The 25387-nt window shown below is 36.9% G+C and overlaps 3 protein-coding genes across 3 annotated transcripts; 1 reads left to right on the top strand and 2 right to left on the bottom strand.

The window, feature by feature from the left end:
* Nucleotides 1–1351: 1351 nt before the first annotated feature.
* On the top strand, nucleotides 1352–5121 carry GCK72_023192 (uncharacterized protein; the record flags this gene model as incomplete). Its single annotated transcript, XM_053735280.1, has 15 exons — nucleotides 1352–1514; nucleotides 1563–1700; nucleotides 1771–1828; nucleotides 1951–2056; nucleotides 2106–2210; nucleotides 2261–2376; nucleotides 2708–2805; nucleotides 2903–3045; nucleotides 3096–3281; nucleotides 3646–3755; nucleotides 3837–3939; nucleotides 4165–4225; nucleotides 4362–4452; nucleotides 4662–4721; nucleotides 5010–5121. The coding sequence occupies 15 exons, from the start codon at nucleotides 1352–1354 to the stop codon at nucleotides 5119–5121; spliced, it is 1650 nt and encodes a 549-aa protein (XP_053578846.1).
* Nucleotides 5122–6289: 1168 nt separating this feature from the next.
* On the bottom strand, nucleotides 6290–10754 carry GCK72_023191 (uncharacterized protein; the record flags this gene model as incomplete). Its single annotated transcript, XM_003103257.2, has 14 exons — nucleotides 6290–6425; nucleotides 6473–6693; nucleotides 6737–6854; nucleotides 6900–7078; nucleotides 7155–7289; nucleotides 7337–7396; nucleotides 7442–7540; nucleotides 7907–7995; nucleotides 8238–8325; nucleotides 8456–8766; nucleotides 8815–8917; nucleotides 9006–9071; nucleotides 9837–9982; nucleotides 10637–10754. The coding sequence occupies 14 exons, from the start codon at nucleotides 10752–10754 to the stop codon at nucleotides 6290–6292; spliced, it is 1869 nt and encodes a 622-aa protein (XP_003103305.2).
* A 4079-nt stretch (nucleotides 10755–14833) lies between these two features.
* On the bottom strand, nucleotides 14834–19917 carry GCK72_023190 (uncharacterized protein; the record flags this gene model as incomplete). Its single annotated transcript, XM_003103288.2, has 6 exons — nucleotides 14834–15301; nucleotides 15535–15694; nucleotides 16398–16738; nucleotides 17346–18058; nucleotides 18232–18525; nucleotides 19854–19917. 6 exons carry the CDS (start codon nucleotides 19915–19917, stop codon nucleotides 14834–14836), a joined length of 2040 nt encoding a protein of 679 aa, XP_003103336.2.
* Between the last annotated feature and the right edge of the window lie 5470 nt (nucleotides 19918–25387).

Genomic DNA, 25387 nt, shown 5'->3' with positions numbered 1-25387 from the left:
AAAAGATGCGTAATATGTTTATCAACAATCTTATATTCAAAGATAATAATTTTGAGACAATTTTTTTTTCGATTTTTTTTCACTCGAAAAATTTTGGTTTCCAACTTTTGCCCAATTTTTCATGTTTTTTGATTATAAAACAGAAACAATTTGCGAATTTGAGTTGAATTTTATATGAAACATCAAATTTAGATTTTCATTAATTCAATTACAGCTTTTTATAATCAAAAAAACATGAAAAATTGGGCAAAAGATGAAAACCAAAATTTTTCGAGTGAAAAAAATTCGAAAAAACATTTTCTCAAAATTATTATCTTTAAATATAAGATTGTTGATAAACATATTACGCATCTTTTCCTGCAATTTTCAACCAATTTGAACAATTTTTCAATGAGTAATGACGATTTAGCCAAGCATACCACTTTGGACTTCTGGAGCTGTAGCACGATGATGAAAATTCACAGTAGCATTTTAACAGCATATTTTGTTTATATAAACGTTACTCAACATTTTTGATTCAAAAAATCGTAGGGTCCAGTTCAAAAATAAAAAGTTTTTTTTCGGATTTTGAAATCAAGATCAGGAAAAATCGATAATCAAAAAAATCAGCTGATCACTTGAAACAAAAAACTTATGTCGATTTTACTGGATACTTCAGCTATCTTTGAAAAAAAAGTTTATGCTAAACGGACTTGTTCCAGCTGAGATACATATGAAAGTATGGAGGTATACTCACTTATGCTCGCTACTGTAGATTTTTTTCTCCTTTTAGAAAAAAATTCCGACGTTTAAGTTTACAAACTTCCAGTTTTCCATCAAACGACAGTAAAATATTTAAATAATCTGCGTTAATCTGAGTGTAAATTCGATTAAACAACCTAATTTGACTAATTTCCGCCTGAACGAGTATAATTATTCTAATTACAAACTACCCGTCAGGTCAAAACAATTTGAAACGTTCGGATTAGTCATTTCTCAGTCTTTTTGTTTGTTGTTTTAGATACTTTTTTTATACTGCAAATTTTGAAATCAACTTGCTGAGAAATGAAAATTCAGATAATTCTGAGTAGGTGGAAGAACAGGAGTTTAGAAATTCAGAACTAAACAAACTGAAAGTATGCAAAATGGAAATTTTCTGTGATTACGTATCTCGACACTAATTTTAGCAAATTATTAAACAATGTATATTTTTTTGACAAACTACTAGTTAACTTGAAGAATGGTTAACTTGAAAAAAAACATTTTTCGTAATTTTATTCTGACCACCAAATTTGTTTTTCTTCCTCTAGCACATACTTTATTTAGGATTTTTAATGTTTTCCCAATCTTATCAATCATATTTTCAGGGTGAATGAATCGAGGGGAAGTAATGGATCCCCGCTCATCGGACAGCACTGGGTCCGATCAACGGCGAGTCCATGCCGTCCCGCCAACTCCAATGTACCAAGGTGAAACAAAAATATTGGACTCACTTCTAAAAGAGGCTCAGCTGAATCCAAGTCTGAAAGCGAGTGGTGAGCAACACCGAACCAGGGATCCTGAATAGTTCAACTTTTTTTTAGTCATGAATCACCAAGCACAGTCTAAAAGCAAAGAAGAAGATGAAAAGCGGTTGCAAAAAATGCTTGAAAAATATCAACTGGAAATGAACATGCAGAGAGCGAATAGTAGGAAAGATTTGAATTCGTGCGGATCAGGTGGTAAGTTGATTCGTTAACTCAGAAGAGAGTTTCCAGGTGAAAACGTATGTAAGTGAGTTTGTATTTTCAGCTTCACCAATTAGTCACTCCCAACCATGTCTTATTGCAAGTGGATCTCGATCATCAGAGTAAGTGTCGCAAATTTTAAAATTTTCATTCAATTTGAATTTCCCGCGACATGTAATTAGATGGTGCATTGCTGATGAATTACTCAGTCGTCTTGAAATATTTCATAATTACTCAGTTTCAGTATCCCTCCCACTGAACCCAAAATGAGTGCGTCAGCATACCAACGACGTGCGTCTGCATCTGGAGATCAAGCCCTCGACGTCCCCACTTTAAGCCAAACGAACAGAGTAAGCAGAAAAAGAACCAAAAAAAAACAATACGAAAAAAACATTACAGAGTGTATCTAGCAACCAAAAGCTTATTCAAATTTTACGGGAGGAAAATGTGCACTTGAAAAAAGAGCTAGACGCTTTCAAACGGAGTCTCTCAAAACTACAGCAGGTTCGTTGTATACAAAAAAGACATGTATTGATTGAGTGGTTTTCTCTCAGATAGAATATTCTTATGCTCGACTGGAAAAAGAGTACGAATATTTGGCGAACGAGAGGAAAAAGCAGGAAAATCTAGAATTGAATGTGATTATTCAATTGGAGAAATCAGTAAAGAGGTAATAAAAATAAAATGCTTTAGAGATGTGAATGTTATTTTTCACCTGGCATCGTATTTTAGTGGTGTGTTTGTATATATTTCAATCATCAGCATGATTCTAATAATAGAAAACGTAAGCGCAAATTTCTAAACAAAACACACTACAGTGATACATTCGACTACAACATCCATCGATACTCACATATTTTTTCATGTTTAAAACAATTAATCTCCAAATACAACTTGATTACCAACTAGAAATGTCTTATACCTGAAATGAATAGAATTGGGGATGTTGACCATCATGCATATAACTTCTAGAACTACAGTAACCCATCAGAAATTTTCAGACTTACCATTGAAAGAGACGATCTTCAAATCCGACTAGAAAAGGCGAGTGCTGAACCAACGATGGTGGCCAATCTGATGTTAAATGAAATTCAGCAAAGTAAGAATTGAGGGAGTTTGAGGGAGGAGGGAAACGAACGAAAGACACTTTTGATTGATTTATTTTTTTCTATACGTTATGTATTTTTATTTTTTAGGACAAGAGCTGTTTGCTTGCAAAGAACGACAAAAAATGGAGATTGAGGCGCAGAATCAGACTTTGGAGGAGCAACGAAATCATATTGCGATGCTTGAGAAAGCACTAGCCAACTCGCAAGAGCGTCTTGCAAAACGAGAGAAAGTATGCTTAAGACTAGTCCATTCAACAACGTCTTCTTCTTTTTTTTCTAGAAATGCGATGAGTTGTCAGTTGTGGTTTCGCATGCCGACGAGTTAAGGAAGCAACTGAACGAAGTATGGGAGGAACAGCAACGAAGGGATCAGATGGTTGAGTCGGAACGGGCTCAGTGGGAGATGGAGAAGACACAGTTGAGAATGCAACTGAACAAAGACACATCACTCACTGGAAGTCTTAAGGTTCGTCTCAAGAAGAGTAATAAATGAAAGTTATATGAGGGGTTTGAGAAAGAGTGTGGACAACTGTAACCGGTTTGAAATGATAGAGAAGACAAAAATGCCCATTTAAGGTAATTAGGCGTTTGATCTATTCGCTTGATTCACTGATACAGATCGAAATCATTTTGGTACTCGGAAATTTTCCTCATGGACTTTTTGAGAGAAATGTCATGTGACTGGGAAATTTTCGAAAGTGTGAACTTTTAAAAAATCAGATAAGAAAGGGGGTTTACACGACAATATGTTCTCACAGTTTCAACTTTTTTGTTTGAGCTGAAGAAAATCGAAAAGTCAAAATGTTATTTCGATATATTTTTGTCTTCAGAGGACAACTACGCCAGGCAGTACTGAAGATCTTATAAGAATGCGAAAAAGCATTCAATCTAAAGACGAGAAAATTCAGCAGCTGGAGAGGATGGTGAACGATTTACGAAAGTATGTTTTTCACTTTGTCATCCCGTATAGACGACACGAAGAATCCAAGAAACGGAGAAAATGAAGGATTGACTTTTTCAGAACCTTGGGAGACGAAACGGAGCGTCGTAAATCAACACTAGCTACTATTACTGACACATTCGAAGCACAAATTGACAAACTAAAGGAGGAAAATTATGAAAAAGTGAGTAAAGGAAACTTTTGCCAAAAATGTGAATTGTAGAAATTGATGACAAATTCCTATCTTTGAATCTTTTTGAGTCCTCAGTGCCTATTTATCGGAGAGGTTTTGCAATGAGCTCTTTTACTTGCGTGAAATTTTTCCTCTGCATTATAAATGTAGGAAAATTAGCTTGAAAAGAGGGGAAAGAAGAAAATATTTCCATAACCCATCTTCATCTTTTTCCAGGATCTGATCATAAACGAGCTTAGGTCGGAGAGGGACAAGTATGCAGGGATGGTGGATAAAAGTGAGTATATGTGGGTCTAGTCGAAGGGAAAAAGAAGAAGAAAAAGGGACGACAGCTTCTCTTTGACATGTAAAGAGAGCGGACGAGCACTCTTCCTTTTTGCTTCGCTTTTTTGTGCATCTAGTTTTTTTTTCAGATAGTGGCGACGAGGCGTTGAGTAGGATGGAGGAAATCAGGCAAAAAATACAGGAAAGGAAGAAAAAAGGACGAATGGGAGTGACTGGAGGGTAAGATTTTATGTGTTCGCGGCGGAGGGGATTTGATGGAGCAAAGGAAAATGATAGACCACGGAGAAGACAAAAATAGGGCGGGGCTTGTGTCTGAGGAATACCGTAATCCACAAATTAAGAAAAAAGATTGCATGGATTCAAAATTCACAAATAATCGACATAAACAACTCAATAAAAGTTGAGAGATTATATTCAAAGAACTTCAGATTGTCGGAACATGCCAGAACATCATCCGGATCCATGTTGCAGCACTCATTACATCGAAGGTAAGACTAACAGTTTAAAGCAGAATATAAAACTGAAATCTCACAATTTCTGAACACTGAAGATTGAGAAAACTGAATTTCTCTAAGAATTTTTTTACTTATGGGTTCTTCAAATGACATTTCGCGTGAGACTTTGAAAAGTTTGCTTTGAAAATTGTTTTGAACGAACTTGTGAGAACTTTCTAATAATAATGATAACCGTGGGAACGCGTTTTGATAGAAGAACTACCATCAGTTCTGTTTTTGAATTACACTCAAAAAATATTACAAGAAACATAAAACTTTCAGATCCTCCAGTGGCTCCTCATTCGATCCTGTTCCAACGGCTCCAATCCAGTATAACATGTTTAAAAATACAAATAATAACAAGTCAATTCATATGGATAACCAGTTTCACTAACTTTACTTTCTGAAGTGAAGTTTTCTAGTTTGTCCTCATATTGAGTTTATTTATTATTTACATCTACTATTTTATAATTCCATCAATTATTTGTTAACTTTTCTTCCAAAGCATAATTCATAATTTTCCAAAGTCCATTCCATTTATTGATCCAACATGTAAGTAGCTTTTTCTCTAATAACTAGAATTTATTCAGTTCTAACTTTCAAAATCTCTCACACATATAGTCGGTTTAGATGATCTTCTGTTTTAATTCTCAACTCTCAGTTTCAAAATGTTTTTCCAAATGCCATTCATTAGTTTCTATTTGTTTTATTTTCTAATTGTGATTTATTTCAATTATTTATCGGTGTATAGACGACGAAAAAAGGTTTTTCTGACGACATCTCTTCTCAGAAAAAAAAAACAGAAAGAAGCAGCTGCTAGTGCATTCCTTAAAAGTACAGCGGCTGTCTATGCGTGTTTGCAAACAAAATGAAATAAGACAATGGCGCGGGAAGAAAATGAGCAATGCTCTCAACTGGCGGGAAAAGGAAGGGGCGCCAGGAAAAAAAGATGAATAGGGATCTCGCGACCTATGTCTTTTGCTAAGGACAAAAATAATTGACATTGGAAATTGGAAAACACATTCGGATTTATGTGCACACTTTGTGCAGGAGAATTGTAATTAATTTTTTGTGAGGCGTTTCGTATAGAAAATTTATGACGGGTAGATAAATTATTGGTTTTTCAGCTTTTGTCAAAGAAAAATCGAAAGCTACAGTATTCCTGAGATGAAATTATAGATGTCAACCCTTTTTAATGTCAGGTACGAACATAAAACTTCCAACATGAGTTATACGAAATGCTTTATTTTTGAAAAGAGAATAATGTTGAGATCTACCCTGTAGTTTTGAAAAGGGAAACTGCAAAGTTGAGAAGGGAAAGTAAGTGAATATTATGAACGGTGTGATGGAATGAGCAATATATTATATTATGTAAAAGAAAATAAGAAAGAATCACCGATATGAAAGTGAAAGAGCTGTTGAAAATGATGAATTGGGGGCTATTTACAATGACATTTTGCAAAAAGATTGAAGCGAAAAAGGGACCTGTAAGGTAAAGGGCGTTGAGGGAGAAGGGAACGATACAAAACGAAAATAAAGTATAAAGTTTAAAAAGTATAATGTTAGAAGTAGACAGTTGGTGAAGCACCAGATCCGTCGGATACGACTGTCACCGGCACCAGATGCGCCCCTTGAGATCTCTTTGGGCCGGGTGACTTGGACTCGTAGCATCTGTCTCTGTCACTGTTTACCACGTACCTACAATGCGATTTTGTTTTGTTTCTAAAAATTTAGTGCAGGGATACCTTGAATTTATGGGAGTGGTAGTGGTTATTGAAATCCCTGTATCAGTTGTCCCATTGAGCCAACAAATGCTTGATCTTCGATTTCCTTGCTTCCATTTCTCACAAAATTTCCGACATACTAGAATGGCGAGCATTGCGAAAATCAGACACAATATGATCATTATCAGGAGAGCCAATGTAGTAGACGAATGTAATACAAATGAAGGGTTGTCAATATTGACCTGGAAATACTAATTATGATAAGGTGCATGGATTCAAAATCACCTTTGTTATAGCCATTTGAGTTCCATCTTTTGCCACTACAATAAGTTCACAAGTCTTGCAGTTCAAACGAGCTTTTGGTAATAGCTTAACAACTCCATTGGTATCCACTTCGAAGTCACTGAAGTATTTCTCTTATTTTTCTGAAAAATTCCAGATAGCTTACTTATTCATGTTCATCAGGATATAGGTTAGTTTGTTCCCTGATCGTGAAGTAGCATTTACTACTCCCAAGACATTCAGTTTTCCAATAGTCATCCTGTATTCAAACTTCTCAAATTTAATCGGCGTCCGGCAAGTCTCCTCAGAATTCGCGGTCATCAGATGAAGTGTCGTGGAAACAACCTAGAAAATGTAACGGTTTTTATTGTCCAACTCGCAAAATTTTTGGATAAATCTAATAGTTCCGATAATAACTCACACTTTCTCCATCACTAGCGGTGACATTCAATGTCTCTGGTTTCTCGAGTTTCTTCCGTAGCACTACATTTCCAGAAACTTCATCAATGGATACCGTGTTGGTGTCTGCTAGTAGGGAGTATGTAACAGAGGCGTTCTGAAATATGTATCTCTCGGTAACATGAGATATCAAAAGAAAGTTACATTTTCCGAGTTAGCAGTGACTGTAATCACAGTTGATCCAATTGGTGTAGATGGAGAAATCTGAAAAATGAGTTTGGGACAAATTGCGGAAAATCATTGTCTTACTGTAGTGGAGTATGTGTTGTGTTGGAAGGCTAATGATGGTTGAAGTCTTATTGACAGAATAGCAGTACTGCTTCTTTCTGGATCGTCCCTTTCGGCGGCCTGTAATATTTCTTCTTTTAAATTACTCAATTTAATTTCAAGGTTTTCTTTTGGATATCTGATTAAAACCCATCCGCCGTCTGTTCTGTTGTCTCAAACAATTTGGTTCCAATTAGAATCTAAGAACCGTGCACTTTGTTTTGCCGCTAGCAACAACTGGCGCCATTAGACCAAGGACGCCGGCCCCTCACTCTTACTCTTTGTATTGTATTTTTCTCACTATTTCATAGAGAAAAAACGAAAAACATGAAGAAAAGGTGCATACTTTGCCTTAAATTGAATGTGGAATTGAATAAAAGAACGCACATCTTGAAGTTGTTCAATGAACCAAGAAAAAACGGAGGGAGAGAAAGATGAATTGCTTACCGTAACAAAGAAAGTGGCCCGTTGTGGGGGGTTAGGGCTAATCGAGCGAATGCTACCGTCGTTGTCGATGGCGAAGTGTTCCGAAAGTTCTGAAAAAAAAAGATTGAGTGGATTGAGAGTTCATTGAGGTGAATGTCTGTATTTGAACTTGTACGAAAATTTTCAGGATCCCTGAATTTCTTGAGACATAAGAATATTATCAAATCTCTACCAAAAATTTAGCTTTTGTGTTTTTTCTTCTTTTTTGTCCCATTTGGTTTAACATTTCGCGCGTAAAGCGCGCAACATGAGGTTTGAAATGATATGCGGGCGCTTTCTTCTCAATACATACCTCCGGACAGAGAAAAGATCAACGAAGCGTTGAGACGATCGCCATCTTGTGCTGAGATAGCCTCCGGTTCGAAAACCAATACACCATTCTGAAACATTTCCAATTGTTCTTTTTTGTGTCATACATACAAAGTTTGATTTGATTTGATGCCATAAGTACAGTAGTACAGTTAGCTTTTCTACGGATTATGGAATTGCGTAGTACTGTTTCAAACTAACCTTCTGCATTTTAGCAGTATAGTGTGAATGTTTGAATTTCGGCAGCAAATCGTTCACATCAACAACTGTCACATGTAACGGCACTTTTGATGCTAAACTGGGTTCTCCTTGATCTCTCGCTTCAATTTCAACAGAGAACTTTTTGATCTCCTCGTAATTAATGCGGTCTTTAACTGTGATCACTGGTTTGAATGGGTCAGGAATTTCCAAAAAGTGAGAGTGAGGTCCCTGGACAATGGAATACTGTACAAAACTGTTAGGTCCTGGTTGATCGTTGTCTGTAGCTTCGAAGTCGGTAAACACAATAGTACCTGAATTTGATAAACATTGTTACTTTGAATTCGATAAATGGTTTCAACCAGTTGGTAATTCTTCCTTGATGTCGACAAAGTACTCGGCTGAATCGAACACTGGCGCATTGTCGTTAATGTCTTTGACGGTCACAAAAACCGAGATGTTCAACTGCAAATTGTCATCAATTGTTATCAGATTAGGGAGAAAAAAAGCTTGTTTTTGTGTGTCATCTGTCATTTTTGATTATTCTGCCTACCTGACTAAAATCGGCATCCAGATTAGAGGAACGGCATTCGACGACCGCTTCAAACTTGCCGACTCCCTGAAATCATACAGGTGTCATTTTCTGTTTCTATTCCCTCGCCTTTTTTCTATTTGCCCCCTTGTTCATCATTGACTAACGCATCATAAAACTTGTAGGCCACTATTCAATTCACCAAAATATCTAGTGTCCCCCAAAATGGTACCTTCTACTGGGAAGTCTAAGATTTTGCTTCTCTGTCTCCCAAATAGCCAAAACTAAGATGACCAAGAAGAATACCGAGTGCTCTTTTGTTTTACACGCTAACCACTTAGAATGGTCTGTCAACAACGAAGACGAGTGCCTGCGCATCGCAATGCTCAACTATATTTAAGGTTCTCAGAAAGCCTCCCGCCTCAGATTTCATGATCACGAACGATGGAAAAGGGAAATTGGATGGAAAGGTTGGAAGAGAACATACTGTGATAAGAATTGTGCAAACAAGAGAATTTGAATCAAATGAACTTTGGATGAAGGAATAAACACATTTCTAAGTGGATCTAAGAATAGATCTACGGAAATTAGAAATTGGCAAAACAGAACATTTGGGGAATTAAACCTTTTGGGGATACATATTGTTTTGTACATAAGTTTTAAAATCGTGAAAATAAACTTCTGTGTGTGGAGTTGATGAGACCACATTGACATCACATGGTTATGTTACCACACCACTCAAAAAAAACAATTACATTGAAATGTTAAATAACGATGTAGTTCATCTCATGAAAACCATCTCAATGCTTTTTTTGCTGTAATATCTTTCTATTCCGTGGTTATTTTGTATACCTCATCTCTATCCAATCCTTTTTTAAGTATTAGATCATGACTGCCAGGTTTCACATCCACCAAATCGTTTCCTTTCACAACACGTAGCTCTACATCGGTTTCCTTTGAAGTCTCCGATTCGAAAGGCAGCGTGCCGATCACATTTCCTGCAACAAGAAAAAAAACATTTGTTGATTTATCGCTCTTATCCGATATATCTAAGAATCTTCATATTTGGTTTCGCAACATCCTCCTTTCCATACCCATCATTATCCTATTATCGCCGTCATCATGGTCGTTAGTTACATGACGATTGGTGCTAATAATAAACTTGCCCATCACATGTCCCAATCTTTTCATTTCCTCCTCATTTACTACTTCTCTCCATACACTACACAAAATCTGCACAGGACACGTTTTGTGTCGATCAAATTGGCTCAACTAAATTGTGTTAGCAGGTTCTGGGTGCCCCACTCATTCTATTGTATGCCTATATCCGACTGCGCGGCTAAGGGTGTCTACTCACTAATGATCAGCTGCGGGAACCATCGTTTTCGCAAAAGGACCGATGACAAGAAAATAATTTGGAAGATGAATGCGGTCGAGCAGAAATAAAAATAGTTGAGAAAATTAAATTGGTATATGGAATTGGTAGAAATTGTTTTCGGGAGAAAGTAAAGTTTCATAACGGTTTCATTTAGGTCGGGAGCGATATGTTCGCTAAAAAAGAAAGCCAATTATCGGTTTACTTTTGGTAGGGATGAAATGAAAAGTGCGCATATGGAAAGTGGCGTAATTTCTGAACACAAAAAACAACATACCTGGTTTCAAATCTTCAAATGCAGATAGATATACAGAACTCATGCCATTTTTCAAAAGGCATGTCTGATAGGTTCGTGCCAAGAGAAATAAGATCGCCACACCCAAGTAGGGTTTCATTTCTGAAATAAAAACCGTCTAGGTGTAGAAACAGAAAAAAAGACCAAAAAAACAAGGAACGAAGACAAAAAAATCAAAAGGGAAGAGTGTGGGAGGAATTTGAAGAATGACGAAACATCAACAAGATCTGGATTTGCTAATGTTCGGAGCTTTGGCGCAAGAAAAACTCGGTTCGAATCTAAGTGAGACAGGGGAAAGCAAGAACATACGCGGAAAGCTGAGTGGACAGGCAGAGAGCTTGCGGACGGGCCCGGAGAGCCGCCCGCCAAGAGAGTCAATTGTTGTTCTAAGGAGGGATGACAGTACTGTCTAGATTTTTTCCACAATGCATTTGCTATAGTTTTTCACGTGGTACTTCACTACTTCACGCAGCGGCATGTTTCATGGGAATCCAGAATATGAGTAGATGAATATGAATAAAATATGAAAACAAAGTGCAAGTACAACGAAAAATAATAAAACAGACAAAAGGATAGAAGAGAAAATGGGAGGGGGCTCAGATCTCAGATAGCTAGCAAGTTTTGGATATGAGTATTTGAATAACAGAACAAACAAATAAGCAGAATAAGTAAAAGAAGGTAAGATTTCGATATAAGGGATCAGAATGAAAATAAGGATTTCCACTTGCACATCTATGTTATTGTCAACTGCTAGACGAAGTGGCAAAAGATGAAGGAAGGAGGGCGCCAAAGTATGCACCGCCCACTTTTCTTGCGCCGACGACTACCATAATCGGGTGGAAAGAGAAAGAAGGAAAACGATTGAAAATGATTCATGCGATATACATCGGAGGTCCACTGAAAAAACTCAGCATCTCTCTATGTACATAGGATTTCACACAAGAAAACGGTTAGAGAAGACGGAAAAGGATAAGGATGGAAACAGATGATTACTAAGAAGAAGAAGAAGAAGGAGAAGCCCACCCATCTGAATGCAAGCTTTCACTTCAGGAAGAAGTATTGGACATTTCAGAAAAGATTCATAACTTTATAAGAGGGGTAAGATGGAAAACAAGCTTAAAGACTAATAATGGAATAGCTATAAGCCCAATACTTGAAACACACACACATGAGACCGCACACTTGAACCGACCCCCCACCCCGACCCAACACCTCCCACTTCCCTCCACCAAAATGAAGGCCGCTATATGCAATTTCGGGAATTAATGAAAGCGAAAAGCAGAGTGGAAGAAGACGAAAAGAAAGAGGTTTGCGGACCTATAATTAATTGCGTGTGAAACAGTCTCCTCTTAGGTTCTGCAACGCTACTTAAATTATCGTCCGTATTGGATGAACTGAAGTAGCGACTGGAAATAATGAAGGTTAGAATATAGAAATCTGAAGAAAAATGCATTTCTCACTTAATTTTACTGTTCAGAGTTTTTTTTCGCGGGGAAAAAAAATATAACAAGAATCTATTTTTCACTGACGGAAAAAATCGGGTCAAACTTTTTTGTTCTAATGCTGTAAATTGAAAACTTGAATTTTTTATTGATTTAGTAATTTTTGAAAATTCTAAAACAGAACCGGAAAAAATTATGGAACTAGTATTTATTTCTAGCCGTTTTATTCTACGTTTGAAACAATTGGAACATCTTCGTTTTACAAATAGCGAATTTTTTTGTCTATCAAACATTTTATCACTAATTTTTAACTAGATTCAAAACATATAAGTACAAATTCCTGTTATACATTTCAAAAGCTCTGACTGAACTCTCAACATTAACATGAGCTTTCTCACGAAACCCAATAGAATAAAAAAATCAAAGCTCTACCCCATAGTTGAAAATTTTCTCAATTTGTAATGAAAGAAGTTGGTAAACACAAGCTAAACACAAAAGGACGTGGGATAGCTAATTGAGAGCCTCTACTTCTCGCGATTAGGAGCGCCCTCCCATTCCTTCACACAACCTGACATGTCGTACTGTGTGTGTGTGTGGACTTTTTTGATGCTGTGCTAAGACAAGTTGCGGTGTGCGGACAAACATAGGAGCAGCCTTCTCTTGGGGCGAACTCCCCACCATCTATCGGCTATCGGTAATGGGACACCTCTCTTCTTGTTTTCCATTCCGCGCGCACCGTCCGCCGCCCCCCAATTTGTGTCCTCTTACCTTTCCTCATTTTCGTGTTCCATGACCGAAACAGTGTGCTCCGGAAAGGAATACGGCACAAATGGACAAGAATTCAAGAAACGGAGGAACAAAAATTGATCTAGAAGGTATTGGGTTTCACAAGCAAATTGTCTTTTTTCTTTCCCAAGACATGCTCACAGGCAGAAAAATGGCTATTACGGTAAACGTTAATATCGAACGATCAAAAATTTCAAATAAAACTGTCTTACCAAAATACACACTTAATACTGAATTATTAAACAAAATACCATTAGTCTTCAGAAAACGACAACTATTAAAATTACTGCACATTAAGAATTTAAAATTTTCTAACTATCTGAAACAATTAAAAACGGATAAAAAATGAAAATTGTACTCATATGCGCCGATGTTCTCAAATCTGGGTTTTACAATAGACAGTTTGTCAGCAAGAATTAAAATTTTCTCCGGAACACTCGTTATTTACTGTTTTTGTTGAGACAGTATTTTCTACGCTGGGAGTGTAACTTGATATATCAGTTGCCAACCATGAGGTGTGCCTTACTAGGGCGTCAAATGCCTAGATGTGAAAAGTACGGTTTCCATACCAAAAACAGTCATTTTCAGAGTTTATTTTTGTCTTTTTCAAGACATATTGTACTTTGTTCTTAAACTTTGATAATTAGAGATGTATAGAAATGTATGACAGTAAGCTACAGACAGAAAACAAACAATGATTAGGTACATAAAATTTAATTTAATAAACTCTGTTGCAGTATGTATATAGGCTCACTACGTAATTTCATTTTTCAAAGTTTTTTTTTTCATCCCTGCTGAATCTTATAAATGTTTTGTTTTAAGTATGTAGCTTGGTAATAACATCCTGATAGTGAGTTTCGAAACTTTGATTTGTAGCAAGTTTCACCCCAGTTCTAACAGTTTGATATAGTTTACAAATTTTCTCCATGCTTTATCTTTTTTTTACAACATATTATTCCCTTTTTTGCACAACACTCTGACACGTTTCGCTTTTCAAAAAGATTTATGGCAAGGATGAACTTGGGGTAAACACATAGCATGCGATGCCCTCTTCATTCACTATTTACCCTCCATTTGGCTGATGAGTTCCATGAGTCACGTGACAAACCTGGAATAGAAATAATGCGTTAATCTCATCATCTTGCTGCAACAAAAATAGAAAAAAGCAACCCCTTCTTGAATCCAAACTACTTTCAAAACTGTTCTTTTAGTCTGTTAACCAAAAACCTATGGCGTCCCGAATTTGAATGCAAATCTCCGTTTTTTTTTTGCCTTTCACTTGTTTCTCTGTCAAAATGTTAGCGAAATTCTCCACGTGTTTCCGTATTGAATAATGTTGCAAATTGCATGCCATGTTGTGTTGTCAAATCTTGTTGAAGGGACGCAGGGGGTCAAGCGGCCGAGTTCGATCTATAAACTTTTTTGAGAAAAGTCGAAGAGCGAAGAAGAAAAGTCATCTTACTCCTTTTCAAATAAATTTTCAAAGTTTCCGTTCCGCCGTCTCGCCAAGTAAGATCCCTTCACAACAATTTTTGTCAATGTACCGAAAAAAGTTGCCAGCATGAAAAGAAATTTGTGCAATTCGATACGAATACTCATCTCTCATGTTTCGTTTTCTCGCACACTTTTTAAGATGAGTATATGAAAGATCACAAACATTGTTCATTGCGTTTAGAATAATAATTGAGTGATTGACAGTATCAGTTTGGTCAAATGAAGATGGAAAAAGGAAGAAATACACGTCAGGAGGAAAAAAGAGATTTCAACGAATACAATTATCAAATTATTTTCTCAAAAACCAACTAAAAATTGTACTGGAAATTTTCGGTTAATAGTACAAAAAAGCCAAAAAGTAATTTTGGATGAGGAAGAAATTGGAAGTGGAATGGTAGTGGAGATTGGTGTGACACAAATGAAACATAACGATATGATTACCATGGGGGCAATAACTTTACAAGAATGTTTCCTTAACAGCACTATCAAAGTGATTGAAAAGAGTAAGATGGCGTCTTGAAGCGTCATTTGAAGTGGAAGCAGTACTAGCAGTGGAGGCGGTCATCATATCGCTTACATCGGATGCCAACATCTTATCAGCTTTTTTACAGTCAACACAGGACATCGATCTGATTGGTTGAGATGTACCGTTTGATGGTTTGGTGCTGAGAGTGGATGTTGTCAAGAGTGTTTGACTTTTATGGTGGACTTGAGCTTTTTCTTCATTTAATGGTGGCATGTTGATAATTGTGGTGATCGATTTCCGAATTGGATTCACAAAATGATCTGGAATGTTGATAATAGTTGCTGCAGTTGCTGGTGTCTTTGGGAGAAGTGGCTTGTTCTCTTCATCTGTTGTAGTATCTTCAGTTGTTGCACGAGAATCTCGGGAAGAGGTAGCACGTGGGAATGATGGAAGGGAGATCTGTAAGTTGAGACGTTTAGATACCGATGAGAGAAGAACCATCTTTTGATTTTCTGTCTTCTGTCATATTCTTGACCAGGAAGGATTAATGCTCGCTTGCAAAATTATAAACAATTGAAAAACTAAATGTATACATTTAAGGAAAGGTCCAAAACACAGTATCATATGTTTGAAGTGAAAAGTTTTGGAATAAAAGTTTTGCAATTTTGCATCTGTTTCCGCTTGTACCTTACCTTTTTCTTATCTGAAACCAATTTTCCACTAGATCTTCCAGCAGGTACTTCTGCAATCTCAGATCTTGCTCGGCTTGTCTCCGATCTATCCACACTTCTGGCAGATCTGGTCTCATCACGAACAACCACTGATGTTGTGCGTTCATGATTTGATCTCGAGCTGTAATAATGTTTTTCTTGAAATATTGTTTTTACTTTGTCAATTTTGAAAAAAAAGAAATTAGCCCCTCAGCAATTTTGTGAGTTGCTACCCGCCTTGGCTCTGGTGAGGATCCTACGAAACATGACACCCCGCGTATCTTCTCGATCAGACCTTTTGTCTTCTTTCTCATTATCGTCATTTTCTTTTTCTTGACGCTCTCCATGACACTCTTGTGAACGTTGGAACTTTAAGACGAATTTCGACGCATTTTAAAACAACTAAAAACTAGTGAACGATGAGAAAGAAAGATATGAAAAGAGAAAGAGAGTGCTGAGGAGAAATGTTCTATCTGCCAAAAGACTAATAGACCAATTAGTAAATCATTTATCTTCTTTTCTCTCTTTTTCCGTTGATCATTTGCTCATTTGACTCTGTGGTTTTCAAGAGAAAAATAAAAACTGCGTATTCCATATTCCCGACCTTTTTTAGAATTTCACCAGGTTTCCAGGATTTATTTATGGGAACTATTGTTTAGAATTGAGCAAGTAATGTTCTCTACGGCTACCGGAAATTGTCAGAGTCATCAAATCTGCCCCCAATTGTTCTCCTCTTCAAAACTTTTTTTGTTCTCGATTCAAACAAAAAAGAAAAAGATTTCAAAGTACTTCAATCTTTGCTACCTAGTTTCTTCATCATAAACTTTTGCAAAAACCAGACTCACCAAGTGTATGTATCCGGAACAATTGTTGTGGTATAGTTGCGAGAATACATTTGATGAGAATCACGAAGTGGGTGGAAGCATTGACAGCGGAGAATTCTGACAAACGCTTGACGGAATCTCTTGTTGAATACAGTATAAATGATTGGGTTAATAGTACTGGAGACATATCCGAGCCAAAGGAAGAGAGATCCGACCCATGGTGGAAGACTGCATTGGTGGCCACAGAATCCAGCGATGAAGTTAATGACAAAGAATGGTGTCCAGCAGACAAAGAAGCAGACGAACACTACAGCAAGAACACGGGTGGCTTTGTGTTCGTTAGCAAGGTCTTGGGTAGCAGTCTGAAAAATCACATTGTGGAATTTGTTTGTTCTGTGTTTCGGATAAAATCAAAATTTCTTTTCTAGAGCAGAACTGTGATCAATGGGTAGGTTTAACTTTTGGTTACTGTGTGATTGTTCTGTTTTGCATAAAATTTTAAATTGTCGCATAATCGGAAATTCGGTTTCTACGTGCCAAAAATATTCATAGCGGGTTCAAAATATGTGTTCAAATCCAAAGTCCCTGAATTACATTTTGACTTTTCAACAAAATAAGTTTTCCAAAGATCTTTTCTCAAAAAAGTGGCTCAACTGCCAAATAGGGAAGTTCTGAGAGTTTATTTGATCTTTACAACAGATTTTTTTTGTCTTGTTCAGTTCTTTTTTTTTGCTCTCCACCACTTCCTTCCTTTCTATCTCACCGCACTTTTCTTCAGTGCTCTCAGTATGAAAAATGTAGCGAAACATGTTGTAAACTGAAAGCAATTCAAACGCGCTCCGCTCTAAGAGGCGGGCGACGTCAAAAAAGTTGTGAAAGTATGAGTGTCTGTTATGACGAAACTTGATATGAGATGAAAGGCAAAAACGAAAAAAACAGAGTGAACATAAAGTGATAACAAAAGCATACCTGAAGAGAGCTACGACGATTGACTTTATTGGTGATTGCATTGTAAAGGTCAGATGTTCTGGTCTTCCATCTGTTGATCGTCGATGCTTTTTGCAGTGTCTTGTGGCCATTCCGATTGATTGATGGGCGATTTGTACCCAGACGTTCTGAGTCTCCGTTCTCAACATTTGAGATGTTTGACATTGTTCTTCCATGTACTCCGATCGTTCTTCCGTTTGCATGCGCACCGTTGACAGTTGCAGAATAGGTTCTGGCATAACCTAGTTTCCTATGCGGCATAGTCCTCCGGAGACCATTTCCATTTGACTTATCATCTGCTCTCTGACTCAATATGGATGCTTGCTTCTTCAATAACTTTGTAGTTTTTGTATAAGTTACTAACATTATGCCAAATGGTATCAAGAAGGTCATCGTTGAACCATAGACAATATAATATCGACTGAAGATCATGCATTGATTGTCTTGCAAAATGTTTGCGGTGTCTTTCATAGCCAGCACGGCTATCGGACACGAGACAAGAAGAGTGACAACCCACACAATAGTGATTTTGAGGAATATCAATGTTTTTGATCTATTGCGGTTGCGAAGCGGCTGGGAAATTCCGAGATATCGGTCTAATGAGATGACAGACATGTGGACTATACTTGCAGAGCATAGGAAGACGTCGGAGTAGACGTAGAGTAGACACATGGAGACACTCCATGTCCATACGCCTGAAAGAACAGTCTTTGTTGATAGTTTTCACATTGAATATTCTACTTGTTTAACATTATTTGCTCAACTGTCTAAGTAAGTCGGCATAACAAAAACAAGTTAGCCTATTCTTAGTGGTTGGGAAAAAGGTGTTATTATTCAGTGCTAAAACTGTGAATAATTCTTGACTCACCATGTCGTACTTCGACGACTATGCTAAGCGGCATAACGATACAGCAGACAAGAAGATCAGCCAGAGCCAGTGAGAACAGAAAGTAGTTAGTGACATTGTGCAGTCTGCGATCCGTCGCAATAGCCACGCATACCATGAAGTTGCCAATCAATCCAACCAGACATAGAATTGGTAGGAGGAATAAGGCGATTCCATTGAAATGGTAGATTCCCATTGGGGGGATGAGCTGAATCCTTATCGACCATACGCTTGTAGTGGAGAAATGCGGAGCGACCACAGTCGTCGCAAATGTTTCTAGATGGTGATTTATTATTTTTATAGGCGGAAATTCGTAATTGAATAAAAATAAATCAAATCTGGATAGAAGCCTTGATGTGGCCTTCCTAGATTAGATTAATCTAGGATGTGCTCTTTTTTCTCTCTTCTCTCCCCCACGCAACAATTTTTCTTGATGATAGAAAAAATAAAATAGTGGGGGGAATAGGAATAGTATGAAAGAACGGATGAGAGAATGATGGTGATGGTGTTTCCGAATGTCGTTCGTTCTTATAAGGGAATAATCCTCCAGGATTCCTTTTCTTTCGTCAAAGGTGCATGAAGAACAGAAAAAAACGAGGAGGCAAATAGCAAGGGGCTGACAGGAAAGAAGAGGAAAAAGAGAAGAGAGGAGATGCCAACAAAAATGATTTTGCTTCCTCGTAACTCCGCCCTCCCAGTTTTTTTCAGTTTTAAAATTCAGTTTTCAGGTTTCATACCTGTTTTCAGAGAAAAAGATGATAGAGTCATGAGTTCTGAAAAACGAACTATGAAAATGTTGGTTTTGAAAATTGAACTACACAGCTACAAAGTAGGGATCATGGTCAGTTATCATATTAAACTTATAACTTTTCATTCATCCTACTCTAATCTTTTCATAATCGCCTACCAAGAATTTTGCAAGTATAAATAGGTTGAGCTGTTAGCGATTTTGAAACTTTCAACTGAGGCATATTCAAGGAAATCACATATAAACATTGGTAGCCTTAGCGAAAATAAGAAACAAAATAAACTATTATCTTGATTCAAATTTCAAAAGTTTCTCATTTAAGTAACCTAGGTTATCGGATACTTTTGTAATAGTACACGTACGAGATGTTTTTTGAGACTTCTTGAGATTTATACTTAGCGTTTTGATGTTGTCTTACTGTGAAACGACCAAACAAACACCACCGTGGCCTAGATCTTTATATTGAAAGGAGTAAGAGATACGAGGATTGTTTGACCTGTTCAAAAGTTCCGTTCGTCTCGAAAATGGCTATCCCCCGCCGCCGCCGCCATCCCTCCTTCTTTTTTTAACTGACGGACTGAAAATCTGGTGGGTGGTAAAGAGGAGACGTAGACCTAAACAAGCTAAAGAAGACGGTGATTGAATATGCACGCACGTTAGGTATGCGCATAACTTCTTAAGTTTTTTTCTCCTCCTCTCCTACTTTTTTCACCGCAAGTCTTTTGTTCGTTACGGAGCCTAAAGCCTATTCCTAGAGACAAAAACATCATCCCCATCATCACTCCCCAACTGAAGCCTTTTGAATACAAAACTAACCCTTTTTTCAGAGAACGAACAAAATATTAATCAGTCTTACCATTCAATATTGCACCGTACGGTTCCTCTGGTGGTGGGTTGTATGAGAGAAGTTCAACGAGCATCGAGGTGTGTCCCCCCGACCCTGTAAAGTGGGAAAGTTGACAATTTTCACGTAATCCGCGCTAATTGCAAAAAAAAAAGTCAATGACAAGAAAAACGGAAAAAGAAAAGAAGGCGAAGACAAAAAATGTGTGAAAACGCAGGAAAAGAGGTTGTTGCATAAGTAAGGGCCATTAGGGGCGGAGTCCAGGGAAGAGTGGTCATTTTCACGAAAGTGCCACGGCACTTGTCACCTATCATATGGTCCATTGTGAAGAACGTGGCAAAGATGGGAGGGGTACGGAAGGACAAGACGAAAAGAAGAAAGTCGCCGAGAGTTTTGTTTCCAACAGCTTTTTTATGAGTGCCCGACCTACTGGCAAACAACACAACGTCAGAATGAAGAGAAAGAGAGGAAACGAGTGGTAAACGCCTCAGCCGGGATTTTGAAGTGGGAGGTCTGTAGATATCTTGTATCTTACTACATACAAAACTCATTTGTCGGCTTGAGATCAAACAGTACAAAGAACATTAACACTTTTGGGTGGAATGCTGTTCAAAAAAGTTCTGAGACTGGAGAGAAATTTTGTGAAAGAAGTGAAAGAAATGGAAATTTATGTTAGGGGTTCACTACTTGTTTTTGTTTCGGCCGGCTCATCCCTTATTATCCTAAGTACAGAATTCAAAAATCCCTCTACAAACTGAACTCGGAAGCTTAAACTGATCTCCGTAAGATCCAAACCGGTGCAATAACTTTCAGTTTCTAAGATCCAATATTCATGTGCACAAACATTCTCTCATCTTTTCCAATAGTGGCCCAAGTTTGGACCGATCACAAATCCAGAGAGGAAATTGGAAAATAGAAAACCAAAAATTAAAACTTCTCACTTCCTCTACTGATCCTCATCAGACTGAAGTTGGAGTTGGAAATAAAATGGGACAAAATGAAAAAGTTAGGTTAACTTTTAGTACGGAGGGGTTTAGTACGACTTCCTGTTCGTGTCAATTTATAAGATTAACATGTTTTATGGGAAGTACGAAGTGATGTAAGTAAGTTGAAAGTTAGTTTTTTAAAGAAAGTTAGTGCAGGGGTACTCCCACTGATTGAATGAAAATGGAACTAAGAAAGAATAAAGAGCAAAAGCTACACGATGCTCCGGGACTGCAACACAAAAAAGGGAAAAAGCAAGAAGAAGAATTAATTTGAAGCGCGTGAGGGAGGAGGTCCGCGTGAAAACGAAACTTTTTGGTTGTGGTAAGGTCCCTTCCTTTCCAATGTTTGTCTTTCGTTCCTAAATATGTGTGACCTCTGCCATCCATTTTTTCCATGAAAACTTGAAATATTCTCCATTTTCTATTTTTCCTATCCTACATATAGAATTAAAGATCAACACAGGAGGGAAAAGTCCTCTCTCGACTCGTAGATAAAAGGAGAGACAACTTGAAAAAGAGGGAGGAGCAAGGAAGAAGAAGAAGAAAGTGAGCGAAACATTGGCGAAACTCCACCTCTTTTTGTCGCGTCCTTTCTTCTCAATAATATATTTGCTTTTTGGACTTGAGGCACATCAGCACTCCTGATGATCGACAGGCTCATGAGAACGAGAAAAAAGTAAAGGAAAATAAAACCATCGCACAGTGAGCAATGGTTGATAAGGTGCTTCCATGGTGGCAAATAAAATGAGAAAAATAGAAATAGGAAATGACGATGGGCAAAACGGGTGACGTTAGAATAAGAGGAGGATCTGAAAAGAATGAAAAGAATATGATGAACACTGAAAGGAACTCACTGAGAGAAAGAAATCAGACAGACAAATAATTGGATTGGGAAAATAAAAATGAAACGATATAAAGGATAAAGGTAACAAAAATGAGATTTAATCAAAAACTGATTGGCTAGTTTAATGTGTCTGATCTTTCAGAACATCTTCAACAAACATCTTTCATCATTCAATTGTTGAAAAATGAACACATGAGACTGTTAGTCAGTCCACACTAGAATGTTTATTTCATATTGAAAATCGTAAACATGCTTACTCACTGCAATGAAACAGTCACCCTGATTTTTAAAAAGAAAATTCATAGCATGTCAAAATACAAAATAACCCAATTTTCTCATATTTTTGTCTATGGGAATAATCTTTGGAAACCCGGACAAATTTTGCGTTTTGGATAAACCTGGTTATAGTAATTGTGGTGTTCCTGTGTTTTGTTCACCAATCAAACTCTTACAATCTAAAGTTTTGTAGGAGGAGTTTTTGTGGTGATATAGACATAATCCATTAAAGTTTTGAGAAGAAACACTGTCAATTCTCAATGACTTTTTGAATGAGAAGATTACTATAATATTTCTAGTTCAATCAGAACACTTCTATTCTCGAAAAAAGTTCTGCACTCGAAAATCACGATTTCAAGCAAAGTGCATTCTCAATTTGTTAGTAAAGCCACCTCGTGATCAGAAAACTAAAATTACAATTTTACACCACACCATTGGCTCTAGGTGCATTCCTTTTTAATCATCGGCAAAATTGTGGTCTTTTAGAGAAGTAATCGAAAAATACAGCTAGAGCAGTTACTAGCAGAAATAAAATAATTGAGCAGCGGGAAAAATGGAACAACAAAGAAGACCTAGAGAAGGCAAGTTATGGCAAGTTTAGTCAAAAATAGCAATTGTTCAGCTCTCTCCAAGCTGCTAAATAGTTATTACTCTCTGATCTATTTGATGATTGGTCTAGTACCATTTTTCAATTCTTCCAATTTTTCCAATTTGAAGTTAAAAACAAAATTGTCATTAATGAATAATTCAATTGTTTGGCAACATTTCCGAAAATTAATTTTTGTCTCAATTTTTGCATATATCATCAATAAGTCCCGAAGTAACATTCACCATAAATTTAAAATTAATTCGAGTTTATCTAGAAGGCTCGAAGAGTAGTATGATCTACCAAAATCCGAGAACTCTCACTCAAAAAATATGATGGATGCCCAATAACCAGACGTTTGAAGTTTAACGGCGGAAAACAAAGAACACAGGAAAGAACTGATTGATTCGAAGGCCTCCTCGTCAAAATTCGCTTGAAAAAAGTTTGCTTCCTTTCCTCCCACCGACAAAAAAAATTATGCTCATTCATCTTTTTGGCAAAACGATCGAGGAGGAGGGTTTACTTTTTTCTCAGTTCCTTTTCTCCGCTCAGAAGATACATCTTTCGATTAATCAACCTCTTGTTGCTCGCCTTATGACGCGGACTAGAGTTTTGAACTTTTTTTGGGGAGAAAAGAAGAATATCAGCGATGGAAAAAGGGTTAGGAAATATGAAATCACTTATAAAGAAATGTCTAAACTCAACAAATGCGTTTTGCCGATCAAAGCCACTTGAATACTTTTGATGCTCACTGATTAAATAGATATGGGTGGGAGACATAGACTGATCATAGTAAAATAAATAAAATTTATAAAAGAGTTAGTTTAAAAAGACGGACTTGTGTTCTTCAGGAGAATCTGAAAATAAAGATACGAAGATCACAGACTCACTCTAATCATTTTTGAAACCATGTCAACTCAAATAAAGTGTCCAAAAATCCAACATTCGGGAAGGCTAGAGCAATTAGAGAACGCAAAACAGAAATCTATTCTAGCAGGAGAGATATTTTTTTCATGCTTGTTTTTTTCTATTATTCAGCCGCGTGGGTGGTCCAAAAGTGGTATTTTATGTTATTTTTCCAAAATTATTTTCTGTTGGATAACAGAACCAGAACAGGGTATACTTCTCTTCACAAAAATTTCTAACGCGAAACTTTTGACACAAGACAATTGGTGAGCCGGTGTGAGTCCCAGAAACAAAAATTGTCTCGTTAGCGAAGAATGATTTAGTGTGATGGAAGTGTTTGATGACTATTGCATAACAAACACATCGTTTCGGTTAAACTGAACAATTCGAGACGATTGGATATCTATTAGGTAGTTAGTACATAGTGAATGTTAACGAACAAACATCAAAAAGTGGTTTTTTTTGGATAAATGTCCATTCATTGTTCGACATTACTCAGAAGAGCGGAAAAAATAAAAAAGAGACCACTATTTTTCTATTTTCTCTCTGTGTTTCTGGTGAAACATCAAAAAGTGCTTTTTCATCAGGAACCACAGAAAAACGGGAAAAAAGGGCAGAGAAAAGAGAAAAGGGGTTCTGTTTCCGGTGGCATCACTTTTTCTCTCTCCCAGAAGTTTTGGTATTTTTAGGGAATGTCTAAAATAAGGCACACCAAAGACAGAGAACTGAATTTGAGTTCTTATTGTCAGACACTTTAAATTGATTACATTAATTTTGTGAAAGTACTGAAAAGATGCAACAAAAAAATAGATAATAATCCTATAATTCTTGACAAGATGTTTGAATATTGAATTCTGAATCATGAATCAAAGAGTTCCGGGGTGTAAGACATTTGAAGAAGGAGCATCATTTACAATAAGCTCATTAAGGTTTTATTTGTGTCATCCTAAATGATAAGGAATGCAAAAGAAGCGTAATGAACTTACTTTCCCAGTCAGACTGAAATACCAGCGGTCACACTTGAGAATAACACTTTCAGAAATAACCAATCTGGTTGATCTTATTGAAACATAACTGATTTTGATTAAAAGTTACTGAAAACTCATAAAAGTAATGTGTCTCAAGAAATTACTAGTTCTGAAAATTTAATCAAGCTCAGATTGCTTAAAATGATCGTAAAGTCGTTTATCGGAAAATGTACAAAAAAACCTACTTGTTTACGAGAAACTTAAGACACTTTCCGACATATATGGATCCAATTAATGCCAGGTTATACCTAGAAACTACCATTCGGGGAACGGAATGAAGAACAGAAACAGAACATTGAAATGAGAAACAAAAAGAGGATAACAAGGTCTGAAAACATCCGAATATATGTTCCATGTGTTCTTCCTTTTGAATGTTCAGAAATAGAACGAGAAGAAGCACGCACTATGCTTTCAATTATAACACTTTTTACTGATGGTGACAATTATTTTCAATTTCCTTAAAAAGCGAGAGAAAAAGAGGAAAACCGCCAACTTTTTCTTCCTTCTGGTTATTTTAACGTTACGTGACTTTCTCCGAGTTTTGGTTTGGGATAGAAGATAAGTCCTTAGTCCCTCTTCCAGTAGTGGTGGTAAGGAAAAGGCGAAAAAAACGGAAGAATCAGCTTCTTCCTTTTTTTTCAAGTTTCCTTGTTTGCAGATGAGGAACCCTTGGCATACTGAAAATGACAATGGGAAGCCGTACACATAGAAGGAACAAAAAAAGAGAAAAAAGGGTTGAATACATCCGTAAATAAGTAATATACCAATGAGAACACGAAAGCTTATAGAAACAGAACATATGTGAGAAGAGTGAGAGAGAATAGACAAAATAGAAGAACGGAGAAGAATGAATTATTTGGGACCGGAAGACCAGCAGGGGGTGATCAAAGAAAATATAAGGAGGTGGGTGTCGGAGTAAG

This window comes from Caenorhabditis remanei, chromosome X (genome assembly GCF_010183535.1).
Source record: "Caenorhabditis remanei strain PX506 chromosome X, whole genome shotgun sequence".
In the NCBI taxonomy this organism is placed as follows: Eukaryota; Metazoa; Nematoda; class Chromadorea; order Rhabditida; family Rhabditidae; genus Caenorhabditis; species Caenorhabditis remanei.
Note: the sequence above shows the minus strand (reverse complement) of the source record. Positions and strands in the feature narration are given on the sequence as shown.